Below are 17,724 nucleotides of genomic sequence, written 5' to 3'. Positions count from 1 at the left end.
TGTAATAACAAGACACAAGGAGGCACATAAGAGGATAAGAGGAGCACGTGGCCAACACAAATAAAGACAAAGCCATGTGCTCAGGCACAAAACAAATCCAGAGCCATTAAACAAAGACAATATTGACTGTACAGACTGATAGAAAAGACAAGATTGTCAGGGTGGGACCCTGATAAAAAAGTTTAATAACTTGTTATTCTTTGTGATCAAAAGCAAAAAAATAAATAAATAAATAAAAAATCTGTGGTATGTCTGAGATGTTATCAAATTATTTACCCTAATCTGAATAAGGCAATTAATGTTTTTAGATGAGTTGCTTTTAGAATGTTTCTTTCATGTTCTCATTTTAAACATAGTAAATAAATCGATTAATGTCTTCATATCACCACGGTATGCTCCAGAGTTTCAAGTAATTTTGGCGGTTTCATTTTTAGGTTTTTGACTTCAACTGCAGTTCAGCAGTTTCACTTTCATTCAGCCACACTTCCTTAATTTCCTCACGACTAACTTTGAGGGATGATTATGAAGCAAGGACTGATGGGAAACAGTTGGTTTAATGGGATTTGATACCGCAAAACAAATTTAAAGAAAACTTCCACATTTCCTGGACAGCATTTGTTTTGGGCGATGAAGAGTGTGATGAGATGGAGATGTGGGTGTCTGTGGTCCTGTACTGACTCAATAGGTGCCAAGAGTATAGTTAAGCATATCAGAAACTATATATATATTTATAACAACTGAGCTATTTTCTTTATTTGAGGTGGGGATAAAACTTAAAAATAAACTTTAATGTCAGAATAGATTATGCAGTGCTGAGTTCATGAGTATGTTAAAAGGATGGGAAATAATCTAAAATTCCAGTTTATAATTAATAAAATCAGATTGTGTAAGAAATATGATTTGAAATAAGAACAATCTGTGAAATTTTAAGTTCACTCAGGAAAGTTCTGTAACTTAACAGCAACTATCCCCCAGCCTTTACCACTCATTTTATTAGCTTGAAAGTATAACATCTAATTATGTTGTGTTTTGTATTAATGTCTGGTTTTGCTTCAAAATGTTTAGTGAGTAACCAGCTTATTACTTTTATTTATTTACTGCTTTATGTTTAAAAAAGATTAATAAAAGATAAAACGGTAATTAGACAATTATCACTGTAGGGCAAACACAAAAATTCTTAAGGGCGTACTCACACTATGCTATCCGAACCATGCCCAAGCCCGTTTCCTGGATCTTTTGAGAAGTGTGTGCTCTGAATTGGGCTCACTTGGGCTTTGGCGCGCTATGCTTGTGTGTGAGTGCAAAATGTGCCTGAGTCCGAAACTGAAAGCGAGCTTGACGTTTAAGGGACAGTTTGAAATGGATTTAGTAATCATTCTTATTGTTTAATGAATGCAAACTGTCGTACTTTATTAAACATTAACCTCTCACTGATCTGTTCGGCAAAATGTTTGACTGCGTCACTGCATATCAAACGACTTAAATGATATAACGGAGGAAATCTCCACTGTGCTGAGCAAGAGCGCTTCTCTACTAAACAGCACATCATCGATGACGTAAGCGCGCCCAGGCCCGAATGCAATGTGAATGCGGGCCGTCGGGGAAGACGGGAGGAGGGACAAGCGTGCTTTGGCCCAGTTCAAGGCAACTGTTCATAGTGTGAGTACATATTTTCTTTAAAACATTTATATTCTGGATGAATTATAAAGTATTAAGAAGATTTTGCTAATAAAATCAAGAGATAAATTTCACTTATTTTTTTTAAGCAAACCAGAGCAATTATTAGGCTTACTTTGAGAAACCAGTTAAGCTAATAAAATTGAGGAAAGATAGATTCACCTTTATTTTAAGAAAATTTACTCAATTATGCAGATTTGATTGAGATGTTTGCATTTGAATCTCAACGACGGCAGTGACCAGACGACATTTTGAAGAAGCAGATCAACTGTAAGCATGCTAAGAGGTAAGCCTTAACAGTTTTTCATTTTTATTGTCTTATATAAGTTCTTTCAGGAAAGACACTGGTGTTCAAGCTTGTTCGGGAGCCTAGTTTCTGCCATAGGCTACGATGTGTATAGGGATACACAGGTATTTTTAACCACTCATTCCTATTTAAAATTGATTTGCTTTAATGTTCATTCTGAATTGTATATTGAAACTGAACAAATTATGTGCATTGTAATATTTAACACCAGCGATCAGGCAACATTTAAGCGGGTGGACGAATAACAGTTATCTTGTTGGTTAGCCTAAGCTAAGCTATGTAAGCTATAGCCATTCAATGGGGTTTATGCACAGCAGGCACGTGTACACATAGGGCTCAACCTGTGCAGTGCACATGTCCTTTTTAGTTTTGTATAGAAAGTGCCCTTCCAAAATGATCAAAAGTGCCCCCGCGACGCGGCACACCCTCGGTCCCGCTCTTCAGTAGGCGCGCGACAACACCGGTCTGAGTACGCGCGCGACAACACCGCTCTTGAGTACGCGCGCGACAACACAGCTGATCAGAACGCGCGCGACAACACCGCTCTTCAGTACGCACGCAACAGCAGGTAATTTTTATAATGTTATTATTAGTGTATTATTATTATTATTATTATTATTATTATTATTATTATTATTATTATTTTAGGCAATATTACTAATCTCTTAATTTTTGTTGCATCAGACCTCACATTAAATCAGGGATAAGACGAGAGAAGTTGTCCTCTGTTGCTGGTCTATTTGTAAAAAAAGGGGAGCAGCTCATCCAGTGCAATGTAAGTGTCTTAGACTGATTCAGATTTTTGTGATTTTCAAAAAACTGCATTTTATATTTTTGCATTTTTACAAAAAAAAAAAAATATATATATATATATATATATATATATATATATATATATATATAGCTCAGTCACTACATTGTTGAATGCACTATTCCTTGTATAAACTTGGTTATATTTATTTATTTGTACACTAGTATGCATTTTGAGAACACCTTGTCCATTATAAGTCAAAATACTGGTGTACTTGTGTTATAGTATCAGTCAGCAATGTCTACTCAAACATTTTGAAGAATTAATGTTCACAGAGATACAAAGAAAGGGTTTATTTCCTTAATGTATTTCCTTAATGTGTTTTGGTAAACTTTAAACATTTGAAATTTACAATTGCATAATTTCACAATAATAAACAATGTTTATTTTACAGTGTGAGACTGCACAGAGGATTGCTGTCTGAGGAATGACCTACGATAAGGATTTCTGCATTGTCTTGGAGGATGAGCGAGTCATGGCTAGCTTGGAAAATCTAGAATTGCTGAACTGGATTTATACAAGTATTCCCCAAATTAAAGTCCCCCACAAACAAACTTTTAAGTTTCTGACACAAACTGCATCAACTGGTTAATTCATTGTGCTGCTAATATTTTGAGATAGAGCTTTTATACTGGTCTTATATGTTGTCCAATTCACAAATTCTGTCTAAAAGTGAGTTTGTCTAAAATGTGACTTCCTACAAAAGAAAGTTGACAGAATTTTTTTTTCCATGACATGGATAAAGAACTTTTTTCAGAGCTTAACATTGCTGTACCTTTTAAATAGATTTGTTTAACAAATTGTACCATTTTGTTATCAGTGGAACATGTAATAAAATGATAGCAAAAATGCATTGTGTATGTATTTTATTATAAACTATATATTTTACATTTTATGAATGAGTAATTTTCATTAATGCATTTGACTAAATGGTGGTTGATTTGCTTAAATTATAAAAAGCACATTCCACTAATAAGATTGAAATCATCATCTATAACTCAAAAAAACCTAGTCATTTTCACATGATTCATTCAAGTGGTTTTTGCTAAAAAAATAAATGTGAGTAAATGGTGGTGGATTTGCTTAAATTATGAAATCACATTCCACTAATAATATTAAAATCATCATCTATCACTCAAAAGATTTTGTAATTTTCACATGATTCAGTCAAGTGGTTTTAGCTAAATAAATCACGTTTTCAAACTACCTAAAAATATTATGTGGAATAGTGTTACCACACTTTTTTTTTTTTTTTTTTGTAAATAGCACGTACGATTTTTTACAGTGTAATTAGCATTTAAAGTGAGTACAAACAGAAGCCCCTGATGCTATTTAAAATACTCAGTTTTCTAAATGGACTCTGTGTTTCCTCTTGCATTATTCTCTTGGATTAGTTTCTGTCTAAGCATGTGGAATTTGTCAAACACACCCTTATGTGACAAACACAAACAATGATTAAAACAAACGAAACAAACTGAATGTAACAAACCTAAAAAAAATCTCCACATCCCCCAATCAAGTGAAGCATATTCTAGTATGCTTTCCACTTGTGTATTGTAAATGTTGATTTTTATAAACTGTGGAAATAACAAAACATTTCTGATTGCCTTAATCTTGTTGCAGTCTACTAATAATATAAAGAATCACCATAGTCCATTGATGAATACTTCATCTTGTGATGCTGGATCACATGACAACATGAAGCTCTTGCTGCACCTGATTGGCTGTAAATTGACTAGTTTCATCATCAACGTCAGCCAATGAGAGACCGCCTCTATGTTCAGACAGGCTATAAAACACACTCAATTGTAAGCAATTACAGTCAACAAGGTTTGCTTGTGAAAGGTAAGTGTAAATCTTCCCCCCCCCCCCCCCCCTCCTTTCCTTTATAGGAGACATTGCTTGTATTATATTAATGTGACATTTAGCTCAACTCACAGTAAAGTGAACTGCTTGTGCTGTTGCCTGTTTAAAGTGTTTTGTTAATGTTTGTAAATTTTCTTTACATTTGCTTTAAATACACAGCAAAATATAGGGACCCAAAACAACTCTATGGGTGTTAATTTCAACACTTTGAAAGTGTCTCATGGGGTCCACTCAAAACTGAGTTAAATCAACACTTTCAAAAGGGTTGGCACATTGACACCGAAGTAAGGGTTAATTTTAACTCTGGGCAGAGTTAAAAAATGTAACTATATTTAACACCGCCTGGTAGTAATTTTTTTACTACAATATGTTGTTATTTTATTCAACTCTCTTGAGTGTAAATATGGTAAAAAGGTCAAATAGACTGTAAATTACAAAAGAAAAAACATTTTATTTGAAAACATTCAAAAATTTCAACAATTCATTCAGTTTTTAAAATGCAACAATGTCAAATATGCTTTAAATTTTTTATTAGTACAGACAGTATCAACAAAATATGTATGACCAGTGCTCTAAAAGGCTGTTTCAGTCCTTTGGTCCAAACTTGATGTTTCATCAGAGCAAATTGAAAGTTAGCAATATAGCGTCACTCATAGTTTTCTTCTAAACGCATAGTTTTCTTCTGAAATGACATTTTAAACAACTTGGCGTGCAAATCTTTCACTTCTGGTGTTTCCTTGGTCCTCCATATCAAACAGAGCAGTTTAAATGAAGGTATAAATGCTGTAAACTTGTGTGAAAACAAACTGGAGCTAGGAAATCTCATCAAGCATGTCCTGTGAATGAAGTGCTTCCCAGCCACAGGATGACCTTTTTATCCATGATGATGTAGTAGCTGCTGATCGCTCGTCTGGTGGTTCCTGATGCACGGATATAGGGTGATGCTCATCTAAGAACTCTTCAAGACTCCAGCATGACTAAGAAAAATGTTTGAAAACAAATTGCAATCAAATTCTGTGATATATTTAAAAGAACATTTAAAGTAAATAAAACATTCAAGAAATCTAAACTCACCTTTTAAAAATCTTCATGATGATCCACAACTTGACTCTCCCAGCTGGTTGAGGTGACAGGATATGGAAAAGTAGAAAAAACACATACATCACTGTTGGATCTCCAAAAACAATTAGGTTAACCACTATGACTAGAACTGGAAAAACAGGCAGCTGTCTGTCCAGAATCCTGAATTTAACACAACACTTGGAGCAAAATTTAGAGGAGTTTAAAATCTTTTATATCATTTAGTGATGCTGACTTCCCCAAAATATTGGCCACAGTGTAAAAAAATATTCATAAACTTACAGTTTTATGTAAGTGTGTGCCTGCGTGTGTGTGCGTGCGCGTTTCTTTACCAGATTCAACTTGTTAGGCTGTTTCAGGTCCAGTATTGACGCCACCTTTCCTGGAGTCTAGCAGATGTTTCAGGTCCAAATATAATCTAAAATATTAGGATAAGCAGAAGAGGAAAAGTGCAAAGCAAAGAGCAAAACATTATTTAAGTAATAGTTCTCCTACAATACAAAACTTATCACCTTCGTGTCATTTGTTATTCTTGAATGCTCTAATACCCTCTCAGCTTATTGTGAAACAAATACAGAACTTTATCAAACATACCTGCATTATTATCACCACATATGACCAAGAAGGTGTGCTTGGTCATTTCACCAACTCTGGAAATACACCATCCGTCACCGTCACAGGGTCTTGTGTTATTGTATAGAGAACTGTGGCTGTTAAAAAACAACAAAACATTAGTATCTAACACATATGCATAACCTTCAGATAAAAAAGAGAGATGAACATCACAAAGTATGCCTCACACTTTTCAGATATCTTTTGATTCAGATGTTGATTATTGATAATAAATCTACAAATCAAACCTGTATCATCTTTAGGCTGCTCAAACATGAATCAGTTGATTAATTTTACAGACAGGTGGCTGTTTACAACGCACTAAATTGTCTTTAATAAAACAGAAATGTTGTGTACATAGTCTATAAGCACAATATCAAGCGGGAGAAAAAGTTTGACTAAGATGTTCCTGACTACAGAAATAGCCTAACTTACTAACGTCAGACATCCCGAGTTGGGAAAAGTCATTTTCGGGGGATACAGAGTTGATTTGCGGGAGGTAGCGGGAGAGATGGGTACCTGAAGAGCAATGGGAAGAGTTGCGCGCGACGTACCTAAAGAGCGTTGGGGGTGACTTGCGCGCGACGTACCTGAAGAGCTGGGAGGGATGCGGTGGAGAGGGGTGTGCAAAGTGTTTTATGACCGGGCGGGAGACGCGCGATTTCCGGGAGATTATCATTCATTTGCGGGCATCTACTTGGGCATCTGGCAGTCTCTGTGCATTTGCGGGATAACGTTAACGTTAGTCCCGCAACTTCCGGGAGACTTCTGTAACGTTAAATGACTGAGAAAGTGCAAACGCGGTCATTTAAAGACATTAATGTTAACATTCCGACTTTAATGGTTGTCAACACTTAATATAATTCAAGCGTACGTTATCACGCGAGTCTATGGACTAACGGTAACGTATATGGACGGCCACGAATGAACCAATTTAAAAGGGCCGCGGTGTTTAAAATAACCAAATTAACATACACGAATAACAAACAATCATATGTTTTAGTCAGGAAGCCTTTTACAAGTAAGCATATGTTCATTTACTCACCAGATATGTTCTAGAAACTCTCCAAAGCTCATGGAAACCGTCCTGTGTTGCCGTTAGCATCCGGGCAGAGTAACTTAGGCTGTTAGGCGGCTCCGGGGATTCCCTCGCTAGTTTGCTTCAAATTAAAGGAGAAGTGTCGATTTTATTTTATAGATGGGAAACAACGCACAAAATGGCATTAAGCGTGACAGAAATGCGTTGAACATGTACATTTGATGTTTTTATGCACTATGTATGCGTGAGCATATATAAAAACATTCTTGAAAAGAAGTCAATAGTAATGCAGTTAAGCTAGATACACAAACGACCATGAATGAACCGCAGAAGTTTAAAATTGTCACTCCATTCTAAAGTTATTAACTTAACAACATGTTTACAACTGTATTTCCTTAAAGAAATTCAGTAAAATACCAACATTTAGGTAGTTTGACTCACCAGTTGCTGTTCTAAACCTCAGATGGAAAATGGCGTCTGGAAAATTCTTCAGTGACTGGGGCTGCATGAATTCCCGGATGTTTGAAATAACACCACCAAGTGTTGAAAAGATAACTCCTTGATTTCGCACTGAATAAAATCAATTCTAACTCTTATTATATTCATTTATCAAAATCTAACTCTTTAACGTCAACACTTTACTCTGAAATGCTTCAACACCGAGAATTTAACTCTGATAAATTTGCTGTGTAGAGATTTTTACTATTATTGTGTTTTTTTTCTGTTAGTCTTCCAGGCAGGATGATGTTTGCTTTGCTCGTCACGCTGTGCATAAGTGCAGTGTTCACTGCTCCATCTATAGACATCCAGTTAGATGACCACTGGAACTCCTGGAAGAGCCAGCATGGAAAAAGCTATCATGAGGTGGGAAGACTGTAGTCTGTAGCCATGTATCAGCTTAACATGAATGAATGATGCAGTGCATGTGTTTATGTTGAACTGGTGCTTTGCAATAGCTGATACTGTATCTACTTTCTACTCCAGGACGTAGAGGTCGGGAGGAGAATGATTTGGGAGGAGAACTTGAGAAAAATTGAGCAACACAACTTTGAGTATTCCTATGGAAATCACACCTTTAAAATGGGAATGAATCAATTTGGTGACATGGTGAGCAGTTTAGTATTACAGTCAATTACAGTCATTTATTTCTCTATCTATATTGCTTTATACAATCCAAATTGTCAAAAAGAGAAAAAAAACCAATCAAAATGCAAGATTCATAAGTGTGAAACCAGATCAGAATGTTTTTGTGTTTATTAAATGATTCAATTAGTCAACAACATCCTAGATTAGAGATTTAAGCCCTGTGTGCTCTAAAAGATTTTCTGCAAAATTACTTTAATTCTCAATTTGAGGTGCTATCGATACCTTTTAAAGTACTATTTGTAAGGCTGTTTTAACATTTCACTACAATCTCTTTATAAGACAAATGAGGAGTTCAGACAGGCAATGAATGGTTATAAGCAGGACCCTAACCGGACGTCAAAGGGTGCATTGTTCATGGAACCCAGCTTTTTTGCAGCCCCACAACAGGTTGACTGGAGACAGAGGGGCTATGTTACTCCTGTCAAAGACCAGGTGAGTTTAAAGTAACTGAAAACTGCAAATGTTTTATGCTAAATTAGGACCTATAGTTGCATCTATTACAATTGATCTATTTACAGTTGATCTGGTAAACCCAGTTTAACATATAAATGGCTATTAAATGTCAGTATATGTATCTGTAGCTTTACTGTTTTGTGACTCTTCTGTTTTGTGGTTTTAGAAACAATGTGGATCTTGCTGGTCTTTCAGTTCAACGGGTGCCTTGGAAGGTCAGCTCTTCCGTAAAACTGGAAAGCTGATTTCTATGAGTGAGCAAAACTTGGTGGACTGTTCCAGACCACAGGGCAATCAAGGGTGTAATGGAGGCATCATGGACCAGGCCTTCCAGTATGTTAAAGAAAACAAGGGGCTGGATTCTGAGCAGTCATACCCTTATCTTGCAAGGGTAAGAATCATATTGTGACGGTTTCTGAGCAATGAAACATTTTCTTTTGAAGACATGGGATTAAACTGCTGTATTTGCAGATTGTGGACAAATGTCATTTTAGTTTTTTAATCTCTTTGAATGAAGGTCATTAAGTATTTTAAGACTTCAATGTACCACTTTTTTCTTATTTTAACTTTGTGCTTGCAGGATGATCTGCCATGCCGGTATGACCCCCGTTTTAATGTCGCTAAAATCACCGGATTCGTGGACATTCCCAAAGGTAATGAGCTTGCTCTAATGAATGCTGTTGCTGCTGTGGGTCCTGTATCTGTTGCTATTGACGCATCACATCAATCCCTACAGTTCTATCAGTCTGGTAGGTGTCTGATATCCCTCAACTCTAGTTTTAATTCAATATTTGCTAAAATTATTACAAACTTATTACTGAACTTACTCTGCCTTAACTCCTTTCTAATATTCTGATCTTTAGGCATCTATTATGAGAGAGCATGTACCAGTCGACTTGATCATGCAGTCTTGGTGGTTGGCTATGGTTATCAGGGTGCTGATGTTGCTGGGAATAGATACTGGATTGTGAAGAACAGGTATGATGCCAACAATCTTTAGTTTTGTGAGCACAAGCTTGATTGCAGGTTTTCATATTTGATTATTTCTTTCAATTTTTTTAGCTGGTCTGACAAATGGGGTGACAAAGGCTACATCTACATGGCAAAAGACAAAAACAATCACTGTGGCATTGCGACAATGGCCAGCTATCCCCTAATGTAAGGCCACTGGAGCCTTCTCTGCATTCTGAAAAAGACACGTTTATGGTTTCTCTATTTTAATGTGTTTTTATTTCTTCTCTTTTTTATCAAATTGTTCTGCTGTTAGGGCTATGATAGTAGTATTTTAGGAAATTTCATTTGTTTTGTGTTTCATATATGCTTGTTTATCCAAGAATGAGACTTCTGTACTGTATCTATTTGACCTGCAAATGAATAAATATTAAATTTTCTGGCATGGCAAAAGTCTGTACTGTGTTTATTTGCATATCATGTAGGAATGCCATAAATATTAAATGTTTAAAGTGTTTCTTACAGTTGACCTGTGTTGAATTTAATGGAGCAGATTAAGTTGAAGCCACTCTGATTATGTAATACAATTCTGTATAACTGGATCAAATTACCACACAAAATATAATTAAAGGTACAAATCTCAGCATTCAACAATATTGTTTTGATATGCACTATTGGTAACAGTAAGTATTTGCTTGTTAGTCAATGAAAATAACGTTTTTCATTGGTAATAGATAACTCATGGTGCATTAACTAATGTAACCAAACATGAATTTGGATGTTAATAATGCTTTACACAGTAAAAAAAAAAACCCTAATTTTACAGAAAATCTCAATATTTTTACAGTAAAATTTAGTCATTTCAAATTATATTCAAAACTTAGTAAAATGACAATCTCTCTGAATTAATTAGTTACTTATTATTATTAATTAGTTACTTATTATTAAAGACAAATTACTGACATTCTTGTTTTTTTATACTGGGAAATTACAGTATTAGTAATACAGTATTTTATACAAAAGTCCGTAAAAATTACAAACCACATCTGTAAATTAACAGCTTGACTTTTATTTGATGTACTATATAAGTAATTACAAATTACAGCAATTTGTCTGTTTTTTACACTAAAATTGCCGTATTATTTACAGTGTTTCCTGTTTTTTTAAGTATATTTAAAATTTCGTAAAATGAAACTAATAAATTGTAATTACTTGCTCTGTATATATATATATATATATATATATATATATATATATATATATATATATATATATATATATATATATATATATATATATATATATATTTGTAAAATACAGGTCAAATGACCAGTAGCTATAACTGCCAAACAAAACCCATAAAAGTATGGTAAAATTTGTTTAACTTTGTTGAAATAAAATGCAAAAAATAACTCTACAGATATTGTCATTAAAATGTTTACAGAAAAACACTTTTTTTACAGACTTTTCCTAGATTGTTAGAATCACATCTGTTCAATTAAAGTTAGCCAATAAGTGTTTTACAAAGAAACACTGTTATATTACAGACTTTTCTAGATTATTATGATCAAACACCATCAATAAAGTGACTGCACTTAAAGTTCAAGAGAAAACAATGTTATTTAAAAGAATTTTCCCTAAATCATTCGATTAAGCACCTTTATTAAAATGCCAAGACATGCTCAGGGTCATAATTTAACGGTTTTATTTTAGATCAAAAAAGTCTGGAAAAAACAACATGCGAGATACAACTGATTAAATTTCTAAATAAGTTTGATCGAAAATAAGTTATTTTCTGGAGGAAGACCAAAATCCAGCCAGGAGGAGGGAAAAAAACAGAACAAAAAGTCTTTTGGCAGTCTTTAACTGTAAACAGTGCTGGCACAACATATTCCCAGCAGAGGGCGTCCCTTTCATGATCCTCAGACAAAAAAAGAAAAGCAAAACAACAGCCGGAATAATATCACAAACTATAACAGAAATTCAGCAGTCTTCTCAACATTACACAGCAGGGGGTGCTCGATGAAGCGAACGTGTGGGGGATGCAGAGGAGCAAGTGAGCAAGAGGAAGCTGGTGTTCAGAAAAAGTGAGAAGAAGTTCGGCCTAGGAACAGAGGGAAATAAGGAAAAGGCCCAACACTGGAGGCAATGGCCCTGGAGATGCAGCAAAACAGAAAAGCCAACTGGACTGACATAGAGAGGGAACGATGTCACATTTGACATTGTGCATGTGCCGGGTAAACAGCTCATAAACGCTGACACATTATCAAGAGCCCCAGTAAAACATACATTTAAGCAGGAGGAGAAACAGGAAGAGGAGGAAGTAAAGGTGTTTGTGGATGCAGTAATTCAGGGACTCCCAGCTACAGAGACACGGTTTACTATTATAATGAAGAGTCAGAAAGCTGATCCTATTTGTGGAAAACTCATCCAATACTGTGAGACTGAGTGGCTGATGAAACATGATCTTCCACCTGAGTCAGGGCCATACTGGCCTGAAAGAGAAAATCTTACTGTTGCTGGAGAGCTACTCCTCAGGGGCCAAAGAATAGTAATTCCTCAATGGATGAGGCAGGAGGTCCTCCATAACATACACGATGGTCACCAGGGTATTGTCAAATGCCGAGCCAGAGCCCGTCAGGCTGTCTGGTGGTCAGGACTGTCTGTTCACATTAGTCAGTTGGTGGAGAACTGTACTATATGTTCACAGAATAGAGCAGAACACGGAGAACCCTTGCTGACTACCCCAGTGCCTGAAAGACCCTGGCAGCGAGTGGGCACAGACTTATTTTTCTGGGAAAAGACTACATATCTCCTGGTTGTGGACTATTTTTCATGCTACACTGAAGTAGCATGTCTCAATGTAGCCACAGCAGATACTGTAATTGCAGCACTATAAGATGTGTTTGGTCGCCATGAAATTCCAGAGACTGTTATGTCAGACAATAGACCACAGTATAGCTGTGCACTCTTTAAGAATATTGCAAGTGACTATAGGTTTGCACACATTACTAGCAGCCCGAGATACCCACAAGCAAACGGAGAAGCAGAGCGTGCAGTGGCAACAGTAAAAGGACTATGAAAAGGAGGCGGAGAGAAAACAAAAGCTTTTTTGACATATCGGGCTACGCCTCTAGAGAATGGCTACTCTCCAGCACAACTTCTCATGGGGAGAGTACTGCGCACTACATTACCACAGCTTCCAAAGATTTTAAAACCTCGATGGCCAAATATCAAGGGGTTCAGGAAGTGTGAGAGGCGAGCAAAAGACAAATAGCGATGCTGGTATGATATGCGCCACCGAGTACATCCTTTGCCAATACTGAAACCTGGAGAACGTGTGTGGCTGCCAAGAGAACAATCTCAATGGACAGTCATGAGTCCAGCGGTAACACCAAGATCCTACATCATACACACTGATGACGGACTGCTAAGGAGAAACCGCACTCATGTGCGGGCAATGCACCCAATGCAACATCAAGAACTCACTGAACCCAGAGACACAACCCTTGACACGGGTAACACTGAAACTCATATCCATCCTGTAAGAGACAAGGATAGGTCCAGAGAGTCTTATGTGACAAGGTATTATGTCTTATGTGACTGTGTGTGTGTGACAATTATTGTTGTTTTATGTGACAAATTATAGGCAAGTTACTGTACAAAATAGACCTGATTTAAAGTCCACAAACCGGGACTCCTGTTGTGTGATTGATGCATCCTCGTTTATAGTTGTGCACACTGCAGCTGTGGTGATTCGAGCAGTTATGAATTATGTAGTTTAATATACTATGAAAATGCAGTGTATCACTTACTGCTTCTTGAAGTGCAGTTGGATATTTTAGATCTTTTAATCCTGGTTTCTTTGCAAATCCTGTCATGTTTATATGCATTAATACCTACATCACTCCAATATGATTGTGGACACACCATAACAACACATGTGTTTGTCAAACAGCTTCCGAAAATAGTTTTTGCTTCATAGATGCCCTTTTACAAAAATGTCTCTAAGTATATTATGGACTTTGAATATTATTATGGACAGTGTTATGGATATTATGGAATTCAGGCAGAGAGTGACGACCCACCTGAGCATTTGAACTTGTAAAGAGAATAGAGGTTATGTTCTAAAGAAAAAAAAAGTAAAAAGAAAGTTGTTTGCTTGAGTTCAAGATCATGTTTAGAGATGATGTCACTTGTAGTGGAATGTTTGTTCTACAACACTGTTGCCAGTTACTTACTGTAACCGAACTTTTACAGTGAGTAGCTGGCAACAGTGTTGCCAGTATTCTACTGTAAAAATACCCGGTAAGGTCTAACAGTGTACAGTATAATGATTGAACCACTTGTGCTGTTTTTGCCATTCTACTCGCAGCAAATCTGACAAGATGCCCACCAAACTGGTAAATATTCTGCTGTAAAGAGATTTATTATTGTAAAAGATGTCCTTTTACAAAAACGTCTCTAAGTATATTATGGACTGATATAAGTAATGAACCACCAATTCTGGCATTTGCTTTATAAAGTGGATGTCCATCCAGCTGCAACACAGTTCTTATGGTGTGCTCAAACCTGACACGGATGAAGCATCAAACATGAGTGATAAACATATTAAATTATTAAAAAGCCATAGATAGACATCCTGTGGCACTATTCGTGTGAATGAGGCGGTGCGAATGACCAAATTTGCGTAAAGCAACGCTTATGACCATGTTGCACGAATTGCTCAAGATGGAAAATCTGAACTTTAGCAGACATTCATGCCACGTTAATCAATTAAGTGTTTGCTCTTGTAGGAACGGGATTTTGGCGTAGTGCTTGTTGTTGGTGTGATGAAAGGAAATCTGTAACAATTTACACACTATGAATCATTTATTAAGCATTAGCATCTAGTGAATTCATTATTTGTTAAGCATTACCTCTACATTAATAAGCATTAGTAAGCTTACTGCTACAAATGCTCTATTCTTGACTTATAAGCACATTTATATTGTGCTTATATTAATTGTACTTTCATAATTTGTGACTGGTTGATTTTTCATTACTAATTTTAGTATTGCATTATTTACAAACCATTTGTATTTAAGAATAGTTGGAGGTTTTGAGAATCAATCAGAATGAGTGATGATTAATAAACTATTCCAATCAACGCCTATATATCTTATTATTCAGGCATATATTAATGGGTACTATGTATGTTAAAACATGTTTTATTAACTCAACCACATGTAGTTTTGTGACCTAATCTAAAGTGAGGACTATTCATGCTTTATAAATCCTTTATAAATGACAAACTAAGGCTTGGTATCAAATGAACAATAATCTTTGCAATCTTATTTAAAAGGTAAAATTTCTTTTAAGTTTAAACATTGCTGAATACTGAAGTGTCAAAATGCGACAAAAATTTGATAAAACAACAAAAATATAATAATTTAACAATGTAATAGGATGCAATGTTTACATGGTACAGTAAGTGTATTTTAGATAAGGTTGCAAGAATTATTTGTTTATTTGATACAGTTTCATTTGTGTATCCTCAAACGAATAGAAATAAATAATTTCGTTTATGATTTGTTTTTTCTGTTTAGAATTTACCTGAGCCTTTAATTGCCATTTGTAAGGGATTTATAAAGCATAAATAGTCCTTACTTTAGATTAGGTTACAAAACTGTATGAAGTTGATACAAATTAACTAGTAGTATATGCCTGAATCATAAGAATTATAAATGTTAATTTGAATAGTTTAAAAAAACATTTAATATCTCATTCTGAATTATCTTACAAAAACACCAACTATGCTCAAACAACTGGTTTGAAAATATTGTCACTCTAGAGTTTATTCTTGCAAAATTCTGTCGTACGGTGCTATGAAAAGGGGTGTGATATGATAAATAATATGATTAGACATTAAAAAAAGCAAGCGATTGCTCCATATCTAAAATTTCTGTACAGAGAGGTCATGTTTTGATTTTTGATTGGTCTAATGTAGTCACGTGATGCAATTTCACAGGCCAGAGTTCACAAAGCATGACCTTTGCAACGCAGCGAACTGCGAAACTTGTTGTACGAGCTTGTGCTTCAGGTCTGCTGCGTTTGCATGTGTATGAATGGAAGTCTATGGGACAAAAAGTGTAGTGTGGCTGGCTTTCGACAATCTAAACAAGATGGTGTGATAGCTAGACACAATGAGGCACGATAAGAGGAGCACATGGTCAATGCAAACTAAGACCGCACTCACACTAGGTACAGTTGTCTCAAACCGGGCCAAAGCATGCTTGCCCCCCCTCCCGTCTCCCCCGACGGCCCGCAGTGAGAAGCGCTCTCACTCAGCACAGTGGAGATTTCTCTAGTTATATCGTTTCAGTCGTTTGATATGCAGTGACATGCAGTCAAATATTTCGCCAAACAGTCCTTAGAGATGCGGTGACACGCAGTCAGATATTTCGCCGAACAGATCCGTCACTTTTGGCGCTCATAAACAAAACATAAAGCCATCGTGCTGGAGGAATGAGGAGGTCTGTTGAAGGTGTGCAGCTGTCGTGCAGTGAGGATTTTGTGTCTTTAATAAACTACGGCAGTTTGCGCTCACTGAACAGTAAGAATGATTAATAAATCCATATGAAACAGTCCCTTAAAGTCACGTCTCGCTTTCAGTTTCGGGCTTTGGCGCGTTTTGCACTCACACTACAAACGTACCGCACCAAAGCCCAAGTGAGCCCGGTTCAGCGCACTCACACTTCCCAAACGATCCGGGAAATGAGCCTGGGCACGGTTTGGATAGTATAGTGTGAGTAGGCCCTAAGACAAAGCCATGTGCTCAAGCACAAAACAAACTAAGAGTCATTAACCCCCAGGGATCAAAGAGTGTTTTGGGGCCCTGGAGAAGTTTTAAAATGCACTGACATTTATGTTGATGTCAGTATGTTAAAAACATATAAATGTTTAAAGTGTGATAACACTGTAAACAGCACATGGTGGGCTACAATACCTAAGCAGGATGTATGTATGGACAATTCTTTAATTACAGGCACTTTTAGCCTTGTGAAGTTAAAAAGAACTTATTCAAGAGGGACGTAACATAGCCTAATAAGTTTAAACAATTTGTCTAGTTTTAAGATCAGCAAGAGGACAAACGTAAATAAGAGAAAATGTTAATATTTAACATTGTTTCCAACGTGAAATGAACAAATTTCATTTAAACCACATCTCAATATACAGCTTTTATTTCAAAATGAAATAAATTATAGCGGTCAAACATTGTCTGAGATCATTTTCGTATCTAATTTAACCAATCTTTCTACAATCAATACAATATTTATACATTTGTCATTTAAATAAATTAGTCCCGGAACAAATGCTGAATTGTACACTTGTCACACTCAAAAATTTTATATTAATTTGGTTTAGAGCTTATTAGAAAAGTAACAGTGTATACTCTGAAAAAACGATTATTATTTAAATATTATATGAATTAATTTTAAAATAAAAAGTATTACACATCTACAGGGACTGGACAATAAAACTGAAAGGCCTGGTTATAGAGCACAATAATTCGTTAGTGGGGCAGCGTGGTGGTGAGTGGATAGTGCGACTGACAGCAAGAAGGTCACTGGTTCGAGCCTGGGCTGGGTCAGTTGCAGTTTCTGCATGAAGTTTGCATATTCTCCCCGTGTTGACGTGGGTTTCCTCCGGGTGCTCCGGTTTCCCCCACAGCCCACACATGCAGTATAGGTGATTTGGGTAAGATAAATCTCCCGTAGTGTATGTGTGTGAATGAGAGTG

The 17,724-nt window shown here is 36.1% G+C and overlaps 1 protein-coding gene and 1 long non-coding RNA gene across 2 annotated transcripts; one reads left to right on the top strand and one right to left on the bottom strand.

Annotated features, from left to right (window-relative positions):
• The first annotated feature begins 4,615 nt into the window (after positions 1 to 4,615).
• On the top strand, positions 4,616 to 10,395 carry zgc:174154. Its single transcript, NM_001327979.1, has 8 exons — positions 4,616 to 4,640; positions 8,121 to 8,256; positions 8,377 to 8,499; positions 8,818 to 8,970; positions 9,158 to 9,382; positions 9,572 to 9,740; positions 9,855 to 9,969; positions 10,054 to 10,395. Exons 2-8 carry the CDS (start codon positions 8,134 to 8,136, stop codon positions 10,151 to 10,153), a joined length of 1,008 nt encoding a protein of 335 aa, NP_001314908.1. The 5' UTR covers positions 4,616 to 4,640; positions 8,121 to 8,133; the 3' UTR covers positions 10,154 to 10,395.
• On the bottom strand, positions 5,098 to 7,871 carry LOC137496808 (uncharacterized). Its single transcript, XR_012387925.1, has 5 exons — positions 7,834 to 7,871; positions 6,336 to 6,451; positions 6,074 to 6,159; positions 5,736 to 5,778; positions 5,098 to 5,638 (listed from the first exon to the last, which is right to left on the bottom strand). It is a non-coding gene; the product is annotated as an uncharacterized lncRNA (long non-coding RNA).
• Positions 10,396 to 17,724: the final 7,329 nt, after the last annotated feature.

This window comes from Danio rerio, chromosome 12 (assembly GCF_049306965.1).
Source record: "Danio rerio strain Tuebingen ecotype United States chromosome 12, GRCz12tu, whole genome shotgun sequence".
Taxonomy (NCBI): domain Eukaryota; kingdom Metazoa; phylum Chordata; class Actinopteri; order Cypriniformes; family Danionidae; genus Danio; species Danio rerio.
This window is presented reverse-complemented; position numbering and strand designations above follow the sequence as displayed.